The sequence below is a fragment of the Chelmon rostratus genome, chromosome 24, assembly GCF_017976325.1.
Source record: "Chelmon rostratus isolate fCheRos1 chromosome 24, fCheRos1.pri, whole genome shotgun sequence".
Classification (NCBI taxonomy): domain Eukaryota; kingdom Metazoa; phylum Chordata; class Actinopteri; order Chaetodontiformes; family Chaetodontidae; genus Chelmon; species Chelmon rostratus.
Genome location: NC_055681.1, coordinates 4,589,370 through 4,604,854, shown reverse-complemented (window position 1 = coordinate 4,604,854; position 15,485 = coordinate 4,589,370). Strand labels below are relative to the sequence as shown.

At 42.4% G+C, this 15,485-nt stretch overlaps 1 protein-coding gene across 1 annotated transcript in view; it reads right to left on the bottom strand.

The window, feature by feature from the left end:
• Positions 1-13,381, bottom strand: part of kcnh7 (potassium channel, voltage gated eag related subfamily H, member 7) — a 60,902-nt gene extending 47,521 nt beyond the window's left edge. Inside the window, exons 1-2 of the mRNA XM_041965917.1 lie at positions 13,306-13,381; positions 12,179-12,409 (exon numbers count right to left, since the gene is read on the bottom strand). Of these exons, the coding sequence (XP_041821851.1) occupies positions 12,179-12,409; positions 13,306-13,381 (307 nt within the window). The remainder of the gene's footprint in view (positions 1-12,178; positions 12,410-13,305) is intronic.
• Positions 13,382-15,485: the final 2,104 nt, after the last annotated feature.

Below are 15,485 nucleotides of genomic sequence, written 5' to 3'. Positions count from 1 at the left end.
TGGAAGGCTCTGCGGACTCTGTCAAACAGCAAGCTGTGATGCTGCCAGAAATACACCGTTTCTCATTGTCAATGTGGAAAAAATGACTTGATAGATGGTGCAGCACACAACAAACTACAAAGCAAAGTGACTTGATTGAACGTGTTGGAAAATAAAAATTGACTTTGCTAGAACTATGACTATTTGATTTTTATATGCTAAAGATGTTTTTTCTTAATTTCTCCCTCTTATCACTGAGGTTTGGTTGGGTTTTGGTAGTCACATGGTGTCCTCGATGGTGCCCCTGAAGTGCACTTCAAAAACACTGAATTTTCTCCATGCGATACATTTGTGTGTATTTTGTTTTGTCATGTTTTTGTACAATAACATGTAATTTGATCCTGTCCACACAGAAGAAACATCTGCCTGAAGATACTCTCATAAATGTTGGGTTTGTAATAGTTTTAAGGGACACGACAGAAGCCAGGGTCAGAAAAGCCCGTCGGGTCGGTTAGATTATTTTAGAACATGTACAAATATTACATTAATCTGCTCATCTAGACGTATATAGCTGTATAAAGCTGCAGAATGCATACTGTACACATATAAACCTTTGCAGAATAGGTAGAAAAGCCAGTTGATTACGGTAAGGACACATGAAGAGCGTGACGAGTGTGTAGACTGACAATCCGCAGCGAGTACTCTGACACCCATAACATGCACATTACTTCAATCATATACACTACAGACTAAAGCCAAACAGTATAAAGATTCTCTCATTCTCCAAGACTGCACGTCGGCTGACAAGAGGGCATGACATATATACAAGAAAAAGCAATTACAACATCACTGGGATGTACTGTAAGTGCTCCTGAAACAAATTCGATTACAGAACACTATAAAAGCTTGACAGGACCCAACTCCTGTCACCCTTGTCTCATCGCGGCACTGCTACTAAACTACTTTTGTCAAACTGTCAAGGAATCAGCAATCCATACATCTGTCTTACAGGAAAACAAAAAACCCAGAGCACTATGAGTCCTGGTGTGTCTCAGCTGGACAGAAAGCATGAGCAGTACTCTAACAGACAAAGACAAATCAGAGGCTTTAGAAATGTCATAGTTGGACCATCGCGGTCCAACGCCTTGATAATCTGCATGTCAGGTTTTGTTGAGAGTACGACTAGCTGTGATGAAACAGGCCAGTGGCCGTAGGCCGCCCCTTCTGCCTCTAAGGCTTTGCTGACTCAATCTCCATCAAAGTGACTCTGCAGGCGCCGCAGAGCGCTGATCCCTGCCTGGCATTTAGTGGTGGGCAGATTCATGGCCCAAGGCTTTCACCTAACTCAGCTGGTAGAAACAACGCTGGAGTCATCTGATTCAAAGGGTCAAACACAGGGGACCTGGGCATAAAGATACTGGAGTAACATCAACATATAAATCACACTGCCAAGCACTGGGTCTGCCACTATGTCTAGGAGGAGGACTGAAGATGAACAATCACATAAACCATCTAGAATTTGACCACATGCTAAACAATGGCCACATGAATGAAAACAAGCAGGCCAACACGTGATCTGATGAATGAAAGAGCCTGACATGGCTGCTCATTCACAGATGTGCTCATATGCAATCTGTGAATGAGAGTAAAGCAGGGATCACGGTCTGAAGTCACACACTGACAAATATCACTGGTTAGGGGGGGTTGAATCAACATGTTTACCGATAAACCATTTAAACGCAGTCACATGACACACTCCAGGATTTCTTAGCATAAGCAAAATCTATATCATCTTTGAAAATAATCTTCTTGCTCACATCCAGCTCGTCATTCATCTCAGATGTTGGCAGGATGAACGCTATCTCCCATGCGCTTAGTTGTCTGGTGTACAGCTGTGGAGGATGGGTGTTAGCCCCTCCATACAGGCAAGAATGGGGAGAGACAAGGGGGAGGGGGAGCCACAAAGGGATGTGTTTGAGCAGGGAGGTTGGGGGAGGGGGCTGTCAGACTGTTTATGGTCTGTTTGTGGTAAAACCATCACATAATGGCAGCGTGTGTGGGCTTAATCCATAGATCCAACATCAGAATGACCTATATCTATTCTCTGGCACGGTGCCTGCAAACCATATAATAGAAATTTCATTAGCACAAGCTGGGGTTAAATGTGTTGATACAAGCAATCATAAAATGTTGCATGTCAGGCAGTTATATGACTGACTGCTGATATGTCCACAGCCGTCTGCACAACTTTTTTTTAATCTTCCTTACCCATTTTTATGCGTGTGACGGCTTCAACTACAAGCCTGAAAGCACACAATTCTGTAGAAAAGATGAATACAGCTAAGTTACTACACATCAGTGTAAAATCTCCAATTTCAGGCTAAAATGTCAGCATTAAGCCTCAAACACCAAAGACCAAAATCCTAATTAGATGCAACCTGCACAGAGTGTGAGCACATTTCTTCCATTGCATTAGTGTCTGATTTTAACAGATATTACATGATTTTTGATGGAGGGCGGGGGCGAATTTGACTCTGAACATCTTGCTAATGATCTGTTCGTGCAGCCGTGTAGTTCAACTACCTGGATGATGGGATGGCCCTCTGGGAGAAAATTAAGCATCTCTGACTGTAAAGAATAACCCATGAGGAAAACAATGGAAAGGGGATGGCCCCTGAAGGAATGGATTATTGATCCAAATGACCTTGTTAAAAAGAAAATGCAGGGTTTCATGAATTTCAATCAAAACAGGTAAAAAATAGCAAATCATATATCTGTGAGGATATAATCGCTAATTTCTAAATGTCATGCCATGTACGAAACACACAATTGACATAAATATACAATTAATTATTTTCTAATTTTTTGTTAGTTTGTTTTTCATTGGTGTCCCACACAAAAACCTTTACAGTACTTCAAATCGGCATAAATTAAAATGCTTGTGAAGTCAGCATGGCTCTACTCCAGCATCAGCAAGTCAAATTCCTTTTGCATTAGCCGACTCGGCTTCTGGTGGCATTTTTAGGATAGCGTGACTGGATCCCAGCATTCTGTTCAGCTTTGAGCCCCATAGGCAGACATGCCAGGATGAGCTGCAATGATATATCAAGAGCCTTTCAATGGTTGCCAGGACGACACTATGCCGCACTGCACATAAAGATTTCTTTATAGGGAGAAGAAAGTGAAGCAGTGTGACAGACTGGAGACAAGTCAGCTGAATGGTTAAAAAAATGTGCACGTGGTTCAAGTGAGGTATGCTAAAGACGTGCTGCAATGAAAGTCAAGATTTTAACCTTTTTAACACGTCCATATGGTCTTTGTTAATATGCTACAAGATATATCACGAGGGAAATAAGCCAGCAAAGCAGAAAACAAGCAGAGAATGGGAGCTGAGCAGGTAAGCTCGAGCTGCAGGTGAGCAGCAGCAGGGTGGGTGGAGATAGACGCAGGAAGTATTTGCATATTCATATAGCCATGCATACTAAATGAAGGCGAGGAAGAGCTACATCTAAGCCATTTTAAGGGTTTGTGTCATTTTGATGAAGAGAGATTAGTTTTCAGGGCTTTAATCAAAGCCAGGACAGGAACTTTAAGACAAGACTACCTTATACCCGTCCACTTTGCCTGTTTTAAAGCACTCAGGCTTATAGTGGGAGCTACCTAGAGACTAACTACAAATTTGATTTTCTGGTAAATGACCAATCTATAATCCTGGAGGCTCCTCTTCTTGCTGGCCGACTGGAGAAGCCACTGGTTCTAAATGAGATCCACTGTGAGGCATGAACACAGAGGAAATCGAAGCCTTTGATACAACACGAATCTGTCCACGTCACTTTAGATTGAGAGTGGGGGGCTTGCTCATTACGCTGCTTTCTCGCAGGCTCATGAGGACTGATGGGCATGAGCTGGACAGCCGTATTCAAAGTCACACGCCATTTGCCAAGCCTTTATTTATTAGATCCTTTATGTGGTTAGTCTGCATTGGCCGTCTCTACGGCGACACAGGCTCCATTCATTGGAGCGTTGTTTTTTAGATGTACTCTCTGTTTTAATTTGCACAGCCTCTCGTCTTCCAATCAAATCAATGCCCATTGCTCTTGGCAATTTTGCTATGCCTGCCACCAGCCAACCACGTTGAGAGAAGATCCCCTTTCAGCGCCTCATGAAATCAAAAAAAGGCTCTAACAACACTGTGCTGTGGAGAGTTTGTTTACCAGCTTGTTTGCTCAATGTCAAACACCGACAGATTAATATCAATGCAGCCACAATCACATAAACTAAAGTTTAAAATCCCAGTTTAAAGCATTTGTTAGACCAATAGCAAAATAATCAACTAGTAATCTGTTATCTATTACATTTAAAAAGCAACCTTCCCAACACTGACTGGCCACTACACCTTGTACGGCAGTCAATTGTGAGGAATTTTACATGTACTAAGTCGTAAAAAGAGGGTAAGGTGTTGGAGACAGAAGTAGGGCCATCCATAATTGAAGCAGCTCCCAAGCTGCTGGACTGGATTCAAGGGGGCGTTCCCAGAGTGGAAGAAGCCATCTGATATTCAGCTTCACCTGATTTCTCTCTCTCGCTCTCTGACACCTTCATTTACACTCTCTTGCCTGCTCACTCACTTCATCCCTCACCGTCACACAGAACGTCAAACTTAGTTTAAAATGAATGCTCTTTCCTACATGCCCACACTCCCTCCATCTCGTTTATGTGCCTCATTTTTTCTGGGTGTTGCCCCCTCTTTCTCCCCCGCCGCATCTGCTCTCCTCCTTCATTTCATTCTGTCTCGCTTCATGCATATGTCTCTCACAGACACAAGCTGTCCACTGTATGCGGCTGAACCTGGGCATGTGAAAGAGACTGCGGGCGAAACAGAAGAACAGCTTATCTTGTTTGCACAGCAGCGGATGTACAAGAATTGGTTTAACAGAGAATGGTTTCCATTCCAGAGTCACGCCATCAAACCCGAGTGGCATCATCTTCAGTCCTAATGTCTGGCTTAGAGCTATAAACCCTCATTCACTGGTTTCTTGTTATTCTTAAGAGCTGTTCAGTGGTGGACTTGCATCAGCAGCATCTACACTGAGAGAACAATGTCCATCATAAAGACACCTATAAGCTGTTTAAAAATCTGTTGAAAATGCAAAAATATCATCATGTGCTTGCAACCGTGTCTAATATCTAACATTCAATGTTTGAGTGAAAAGTATTTAATTGCATTGTGGGAATAATTCAGTTGGTTTCCATGGAGTTTCCACAAATTTTGAACTGTCAACCAAAGTAACTCAAAAGGAAATGCCTCCAATTTTAGACATCCAAGTGTGTTTTCCAGGTGTGAGATGTGTGAGAACGCACTTAAAGCCTTTTGTGGCTCCAGCGGGAGCTGTGTGAAGTCTGATAAATGTCCTCATGTAATGTTACTTAAGTCAGCGATGGTTGAGGCTGAAGTTAAACTACAAGTTTGAAAATGAAAGAATGTCTAGGTGTGGAGCTAAAGAGAAGTGAGTTTACCTGAGCCTGCAGCTGCTCCTCGTCTCTAACTGAGGCCAGCAGCTTCAGGCTACATAAGAACTAGCATAACACACCTGAATCTCTAAGTGAACGAGCGGTTGAGGGTAATGTGGATGCCAGAAGTTCAGTGTTACATTACATTATTGCTTTTATCCAAAGCAGCTGACAATACATGCATTCAACCATGCGCATGCACAACCCAAAAACTGCAAGAATCATGCGAGTGAACTGCTCCACAATGTTCCAAGTGCTACATTTACGTGGGCTTTTTTCATGGTTCAAGGTGCGGTCTGAACAGATTGTGAGTCCTGCACAGTGTTTTACGAGTGTAATGCTAAATTAGTACGCTGCTCTTTAAAAATGAGGCCAAATAAAGCAAATTACTTCACTGTTAAAGTAAATGGTCCAAGTTCAAGAGTAGAGCTGTAACAAGTTTTAATTGATTAGTCACTGGGTCTCTTTCCAAGCAAGAAATGCCAAACATTTGCAAGCCTCAGCTTGATGGATAAAAGAGGCAATTTGGGAAATTATCATTCGGCATAACTGTCAAGGAAATTATGGTCATATTAAGCAATCAAAACAATCATTAGTTGCCTTATTCAAGATTTAATTATGCATAAAATAGCTTTGGATGTACATGTTCCATAAGTAAGAGAAGGGTATATCCACAGAGGGGTTTGATGGTGATGTTTCCATTACACAAATGTGACACACATGATCATGTCATCATCAAGTGTAACATCTTAGTCCCTGGAGTGAGATATTCTTTTAGCCGTTATTTCTCATTTTAAATGCGGGAAAAAAACCTAACTCTAATCTCAGTGAGCATCACTGAAGCAGCACAGGCAACTTTCATCTATTTATAGTTGACATTTTCAGTCTCATTTGAATTGAGAGCTTTTAGCATGTACTGAGCTTATGGATTTCCTGATTCACCGACGGCCCTGAGAGACGGCTCATTATTGTGGTAAGTAAAACACTGACATTATACTTTTTAAATCACTGAATACAGAGGCAGGTAGAGCAACTGTTGTTGATTAAAGATGCGCTCCACAAGTAACAGTTTATCTATTTATTTATTGTTGAAGCTGTCATTCAAACAAGGAGGTTTAAATGCTTGATCTCTAACTTAAATTGCAGTGTGCTGCTCAATGTGAGACCTGAAACAGAAGGTCTTTAAAAATGAAAGGTTGTGCTTTTAGCTACTGCTTTATCATTTGCATTTGTTTTAGATGAGTAGAGATCATCTCATCTTACAAATCCAATTTCTCACCACTCTATTGTCTAATTGCACTGGGAAGAATTAGCATTTAAATGGGCCATGTGGATATATCTTACAAAACCCTGCCAGAAGAACAAAGAACCCAAATCCAAATTCTTGGCAACTTTCCAGCATTTACTGTAAGGTCACATAAAGAAGTGACTGTCAAGGGCCAATTGACAGGGAATTGATTACATTTTCCCTTTTGCACTCACCTGCAGTTTTAACAACTATACTGAATGACAGTCCCATAGTAATTTTTTATTTCTAATGGCATCCTTGGCTCTAACCCGCTGTGTTAGAGAAAGTGAGCTCCCTTCATTGTGGGGTCTAACACGAAGGATATTTAAATGTTTTTACTGCTGCGTTTTAGGAAGAAATCAGTTTCCTTGAATTTGAATTGAGAGAGAAAGGGGAGATCTAATGGGAATCAACCTTAGACACACCACGAGCAAGAAGAAAAATGAGTAAAAGTACAAGTGGAATCAGTGTGATTTTACATAAGTCTACAATAATGAGTAGCACTGTGAAACATTGTGATTAATACAACCCTGAGTCCAAAACAGTTGGAACACTGTTGTAAAACAAATAAAACAATGTGATTATCTGCTAATAATTTCTGACATCTACTCAACTGAAAACAGCACAAAGTCAATATATTTAATGTTTGACCTTATTGTATGACCTTTGAGCATCATTGATTTGGGTAAATATCTGCTTATTCTGAATTTGACGCAGCAACATGTTTCAGAAAAGTTGTGACAAGAGCAACTAAAGACTTGGAAAGATGTGGAACGCTCCAAAAACACCTGTTTGGATCATTCCACAGGTAAACAGGTTGATTGGTCACAGGTGATATCATGATTGGGTATGAAAGGAGGATCCTGGAAAGGCTCAGTGGTTCACAAGTGAGAATAGAGCGAGGTTCACCACTTTGTGGGAACATGTATAAAGGATTGTACTACTTAGGCTCAGGAACTTTGTGAAACTGTTGTCTGTAAACACAGTTAATCTGAAAGTGTTTGCATTCTGTTCATGTTTTACACAACCCCTTTGGAATCAGGGTTGTACGATTATCATGTTAAGGATTATATATCTGCAAAGTGACAGATACATCCAATTTACATCTGCTCAATAACTACTAGCTGTTTTGTCTGCTAATGCTTTATGAATCACGTTATCCAGCACACATTTGGTTGACAGAGTTTTTGCTTTCACGTGAATGTAATTGTGTGAGACTCATCTGTCAACGTCTGTCTTAAACACACCTCACACAGCACCTCACACACTCACCAGTCTGCGCATCTTACACACACACACACTACATTTTGCATAACGACTGCTGCAGCATCCTCTTGTTCTGTCACACAGCCACGGGTTTGTTTTTTTTTCCGTTGGGTACGAACAGAAACAAAGACTAAAATGCTTAAATATGTGGGATGATGAGAGCAAAGAGCAGAGCAAAATGGCACTAATGGCTCACTCTTTCTTAAAAACTGCTGGACTGAGTTGAGAAGAGGGTCAGAGAATATACACTTGGTTCATTATTAAAAACAACACAGTCGTGTTCAAGGTGAGTAGCTGCAGTGCTGAACAACACTTCCAGAAATCTGGTGCATCTGACAAAAAATTAAATGGTACAAAAGTCAAATTTGAGAATAGCTGACTTTCAAAGAGTGCTCTTAAAGTGAGTGCAGTAAACAGCTCAGCATCTTAAATGTCAAGCATGGGGGACTGGAGAAAACCATGGCCACTTTAATGACAGCTACCTCTCCTATAGAGGTCATCGAGATATGCGCACCAGAAGGCAAAAGGACCGCTGGTTCTGCAAGGGCACAAATCATAAAGCATTAAGAATGTACCAGAGATTGTGCTGACGAGCAGAATCTCCTTCACGGCCTGTAAAGGACAGCGGGCGATGCGTTTACGCAGGCCCTGGGTCAGAGGATTAAAAAGAAGATGATTGGCTCACAGAAACCCCAGTGGTCCACCGCGAGGAGCGCAATCAGTTTGCTGCAATGACATTTCTCCTGGAATTCCAATACAGGACACAGTAGAGATAGGGGCTGAGAGTCGGTGTGTGTTGAATAAAAGAAGGGACAGAAGTAGTTACATCGATTCATTCATTCATTCCTGCATCGTTTACATCGCAGTGTTTCTCAAAATAGGACAGAAAGTACTGTCTTACTGTGCACCATTCTTCTTCTTTTTTGCCCATTTTTATGTTTTCAAAGATGCTCATTTACAATGTATTTTTCCCACCGGAGCTGCCTGCCTCTCCACAGTTTCATCACAGGAATGCTGCACAGTCAAAGACTGTAAATAGTTACACATATGCGAAGTGTTTGATGGACAAAAACATACCAGGATTTTCAACATACATGAAAAAACCCTCTTCACTGTCACTGGATTACAAGGTTACAAACTATGGAAACATAAAATCGTGTCAAAGGATGATCTCCAGTCTGATTAACTGCACAGCCATACTTGCTCATTGTAAAAAGGAGATTATAAAAGCAGCCTGCCTCGTTTAAACAGGTGTATGACCTTCCCTGGAGAAGCTCTGAGTCAGGTGAGAGGAAAACACTGAGGTAATTAGAGGCATAGCATACAGGACGGTAATGAGGCCTCTTCCCCTGCTGCAGGGTCCGACAGTCAGAAGCCCTTCAGCTCTTTTTACTTAAGTCTCCTGTGGACCAGGCAGTACAGGGAGGGCGGTGGGCCGTCATTGATTTCCCCTTTCCAATGCACTGGTCTTGAAGATCAATGCAACATGAAGGTATTTGTGTCCTCATTAAAGCTGTTTGCTCAGTGGATCGATGCAGACTGAACCCCCACCTTGGTCTGGCTGACAATACGCCGGCCTAGAGAGGCATCAGACCTGTTATGGCTGAGTTTAAAGTACTTAAATCCTTTACCTTGCTGATAGTGCAGTAAAAACTACTTCAGTATGAGTGAATGTCCTCCATTCAAAAGTTTTAGCAGAAAATTTTAGGATAAAACTTTTTATGAAGACCACATCTGTAGTGTTTTATGGGGATATTTAGAGTGAATTATAATGCATTCACAGTGCCTTATGATTATACTCATAAACACACATTATGCTAATTTCAACTGTAGTCATAAAAAATATGAATGCATTATAGTTCTCTATGAATAACCCCATTACGCACTGTAGAGGTGGTCTTCACAGACTGTACACGGCTCATCCTGAAGCTTGGCGACGTGTTTCATAGCTTTCAAAGAACATCCTTGTTGTGTTTAATGGAATCGTAATCTACTACGTAACTAGTTTTACAAGATGTAAAATCGGTACTTGAGCAAATGTTAAAAGTAAACATACAAGAAGACATGCTGCAACTTCAAAATCACAGTGGCAGAATCTCATCTCTAGCACTGGAAAGCACAGGCAAAGGGTAGCATTCATGCTTCTGACTCAGCTTCTGATGATGCTTTTTCAGGCAGGTTCAGTAGAAACAATATAAAAAAGGCTATGGGTTGCAGACTGACAGTCCTAAGAGGCACAGGCTAAAGCCCGCTCCAAAAAATAAGCTGACATCTCTCTGTCTATTCCCTCACGCATTTTTCTGCAACTTTATCTTCCGACCTTTGACCCCACACATCTATGTCTCCAAGGATACTATCATTTGTAACTGTTCTGTAAACTGTCCTCCACCCAATCTGCAGCACCTCTCTCTCCCTCTGCGTTTTCTCATACCTACCCGAGGATGTATCACACAAATGCACACACACAAAAAAAAAACACAAGTACAGTAGTCTTGCTCCAATCACATGTCAAAAGTCAAAAGAAATCATCTCCTTGCATCTTGTTGCATTATGTATGATAAAATCCATCTGTTTTTCCAAACCTTTCTCCAGATCTGAAGTTTCACTAATGCCACTCTTAGTTACCTAGTCGCAAATTGTAGTACTTCACTCATGGATGCCCGGTGGGACATCTGTCAGATAGCCTGGTGCTCAAGGATGCAGATGCTTTGGTCACTAGTGCTAACTTTACTGGTGGGAACAGGCCTGAAAGGGGTTTTAGAGAAGTTTTGCAAAACTGGTATATTCAGCAACTATTGTTCAATATTTTGGCAAAAATAACATGCTCTGGATTACATGGATGTTTTATTTATTTTCATCTTATTTGCTTATAAAAACGAGCACTTTTGTAAACTGTTCTCAAGGCTTGATTCATAGATACAAAACGTATTACTGCTTGTTTCAGCTACCTTTTAATTTCTGCAGCAATTATCAAGAACATTCAACCTGATAAAATAGCTGCTGCAAAGTTATGAAAAAATGCTGTACCCCAGGGGCTCAGCTTGAGTGTGGTTGACTGATTTACATTTCATTACACATAACTCACACACAGCAGTAATAACAATCCTTGAGGAGAAACCTAATGGGCTCCTCCAACATACAACAAACAATGACAGCAGACAAACGCGTACGGGTGATCCCCACATACTGTGGGTCTTATAAAACTATTAATCCTCATTTGTGCCATAGTGAAACCTCACCAGTCCCTCAGCATTATGCAAGGAGGCTTAATCATCTGAATACATATGTCATTGTTAGAGGTCACCACATGAACTCTCCCTGAACCAGCGCAGTTGATGCGACTGCTTTGGACTCTCACTCTGGTGCTCGCCTTGTAGCTCATCAAAACAATACCAGCTGTCATGCCGAGTCATGATCTCCATGCAGTATTCATAAGCAGCATATGCATGCCAGTGGATTATCTAAGCTATGGAAAAGCTATACACACTCAGTCAGTCACAGGCAATTTTCAGGTCTGTGAGGACTTACAGGATTTTTAAAAGGCTAAAGTTAGCTGAATGTGACATCTGTGTACACTATACTGTACAGCAACTAAGCTTTTTTTTTTTTGGAGGTGATTAGAACAGAAGCAGAGATACCACACGCCTCACTATATCCACATTAGTCTTTAGGGAAGTGAGCTACATCCTTCCCAGGGTGCCCTATCGAGCGCAGGCTAATGAACATCTTTCCCAGCCACCCAGCGCCTGCATCATTTCAAAACTGGACTTCACAGCAAAGGAAACCTTCGCAGCTGCACTTCCCCCCTCAGGGTTCGAAATGGGTGCACTCAGTGATTTGCTGCTGCAAAATGCTCCAGATAGAGCCGACTCAGAACTAAAAATTACCCGCTCTGTACCTGGAGTGTTAGACATTGTAAAAGTCACCTTTCACACATTTATCCCACAGCTATGTATGTAGCACTGCAGGTGTGCAGCACAAAGGTAACGCTATAATCACAATTCAGTGGAAAGAGATCACTTTTGGAGATGGAGTGAGAGAGCTACAGTGTGCATTTTAAAGGTGGGACTCCTGCAATAGCTTCATGTCATGTGCTGTACATGCCACCTGAGCCCACACGGACGCAGCACTCACCATCCTTGCGGTGGTAGGTGATCTCCACTTTGCGCTCCTCTGAGCCCAGCAGCGCCTGGGCCACCTGGGCCACCGCGTGCCGGTTGGTGAACTGGCCGTGCAGGAAGTCACAGGTGCAAGGCTTCTGCATGACGTCCGGCCTGGAGAAGCCTGTCATCTCGCAGAAGCCGTCATTACAGTAGATGATAGCGCAGTTCTGCACCCGGGCATTGGCTATGATGAATTTCTTATCTGTGGAGGGGTAAAAGGAGAGATTAGGGGAGGAGGAATGTTAATTTGGTCATAGGTAGAACATCACTTAAAACAACAAATCAATTTACTGCAGTAAAACACTCGTCACTGACCATATGCATATTATCAATTCATACATTAAAACAAATACATTAACAGAATATGAAATATGAAAGAATGACAACATGTCACAAAAATCTGAATACATGCATGTGGGTGTAATGGGTTTACATGGAATTATCCTCCATTACATTCTTTAATGTAGGTGCTCAACTGTTCCAGTGAATTAAAAATGAAGCTCCACAGGCAGGCTGGATTGCTTTATAATTGTTATTGCATTTTTATTGACTGGAATAGCCGTAAATTTGACATTTTACTTAAAACACAAGAATGAGAGGAAAGCCGGTTTTCACACATTTATGGCACAACGGACGCTTTACTCAATAGGCCTCCAGCATGGTGTCCAGCAACACAGGCACAGCAAATGATCCACGAAAACTAAACATGACTGCAGGAGTTAATGATGAGGGCAATGAGGGTATTTTGGGGATATGATCTGAAAGTAATGAAATCCCTTAATCCCTTTTTTCCCCACATGCAGCTTTTTAAACCACAATTTCCACTGGAGCAGGAGCATACAGCACTACAGAACTGTAAAACAAACCGGGAGCTTGGTAAGGCAGCAGGATGATTAACTTCTAATGACTTTTCATGGACCCACATTTCAAAATCACTGGAAAAACAAAATTTGTACAGTGCATCTGCATCATAAGGCTTCTTATAAAAGAGGGCCTATTAGGCGATTTCCTCAGGATTAAATAAGTGTTGTCAGGATGCAGCAGGACAGACACAAAAGACTGCACAACACAGCACTGGACACGGGGAAAGGTACTCACTTTGTCCTTCGAATTTCCGAATAATTACTCCCAAAAAGGTGTTTTGTGGCGCAACATGACCCCTCCGGACAGGCATGGTTCCCCGATAATAAAAAAAATCTTTGGCTGTCCAAGTAAGAGCAAGCCGGTCCCCCAGAACGCCTTCCGTCAAGTTCTAGCGGGTGACAACCGAAGCCAGAGGGGCTCCCCGTTTTCTTTGTCACCAGTCAGTCATCCTCGCAAGAAAATCTCCCCCCTCTGCTTTCTTTTTTTCTTTCCCCGACCCCCCGTGTTTCCCTTATTTCAACTCCGACGCGTCCCCGGTTGAGCGCATCGCAGAGGCGTCCCTGCGCTCCTCGCCGATGTGAAACTGCAAAGAAAGGAGTCGGCGAGCCGCAGTTTAACCAACATTTCACCGTCGCTCCTCGAAAGCGCTGTGCGCGCGTGTGCCGGCGCGTGAGTGGACGCGCGTGTGTGCGCGCGGGGGTCTATTGTTGTGAAGGGAAGACGGATTGTCTCTGAGGCCAATGGCTGCGAGGCAGGCAGACCGGAGAGGCGCACCACCGAAAAACCCACATGGATGCGTAGACAAAGCGGCAGACGGAGAGATAGTAGAGGCTGGGCTGGCCGGTAATGGATTACAGTAACGTGTTACAGCGACGTTATCTTACTACTCCCTGTTTTGTTTCATGAACAGGCTCATAGTTAGCATTCTAAACAATTTCAAATTACCTTCCATCTTATTTTTCAGACATATTAAATAAAATCATGAAAGCATTACCTCTCCTCTGCGTTCATTTCCGGTCTTATTTATGTCACGCAGCTGGTGCAATTTAGTTAGCGGGGTGAGTGCTAGCTAGCTTAACTTTTCCTGCTAAAGCTGAAGGCTTACTTTCATTTTATGAGCAGCCTAATTTAACAAAAAAAGCAACATCACTTTTGACATTAATCAGTAATTACTCTTGGCCGCACCTGTGACTTCTCTCCGAGTCACGTGACCAGCAGTGCCGGCAGGGCAGCAAACGCAGGTGTGTCGCCCAGCTCATTAGATGAGAGCCCTTCAGCCACGATTTGGTTGGCCGCTCGTGTTTTAAATATCTTCCCTAGCCTCGAGTTTCAGCCTTGCTTTCCACACATTGTTTGCATAAAATGTGACAGGGCCCCTCCGGCGCAGCCTCGGGAGCAGAGGAGGCCCGCAGAAGCAGGCGCTGGCCATGGTGCTGCGGAGGCTTTTCACTTTCACTCCCACTGGGGCCATCAGCGCAATGTAGACATGTTGTAAGGGGATTAAACACGGTAAGAAGCCAGGGGAGGGACGCTTGAGCCGGACATAGGACAGTCTGTAACTGATGGACACAAAATGGGAAACTGTGGTGCACAAACAGCAGTGAGGCCACCTCTGCTTCTGTTGGGTGATAAGAAAGTGGAATATGTTTTATCTTTAAGATAGATGACCACACCAGCATCGGCTGTACAGAAGACTCTCCTCAAATCAGAACAATATGTGCATCTTCACCAGGACAGAATTAAAGTTTGCAACAAAAACACATGCTTATTATATTTTACAGATATTATCTAAATTATTTGTGATGCAGTAGCTGGTCAGTTTTTTCACTATATCATGTTAAGACTTAATATTGACTGTTATTTAAAAAAATGTAAAATAAAAAGTACAATATTTCCCATGAAATAAAGTGAATTAGAAGTATAAAGTAGCATAAAATGAAAACATTTAAGTAAACTTGCCTCAAAATTCAACCAAAACACTTGGAGTTCTTATGTTGTACAAACACCGTCCTGTTACAGTGTCAAAACAACGGCAGGTGATCTGGACTGGAGGTTGAAACATTTTAATACTCTTTCCCTTCCCCGCGATTTATTCCTCTCGTTCTACTTTCCTTTCAGATTCAATTTGCTTCCCTTCCCTGTGTCGCTTTCAGCGTCTCACCCTCACACACACGCAGGCAAACACACCCAGAGTGTAGTGAAACATCTGTCCTGGTCTTACACCAGCTCTCCCTCCATCTGGTCCATGGAAAGAACGATTCAGTATACACACAGACATGGAGGGGGGGGGTTGGAGAGAAGGTGGCATATGCTGCTTTTACAACCTTTTTGTTTTAATAGCGACCACAGTAGATTCCATGTGAAGGCAGCCTTTGTTCAACACTATCCTCCTTGTCCTGCACCCACCTGCCTAT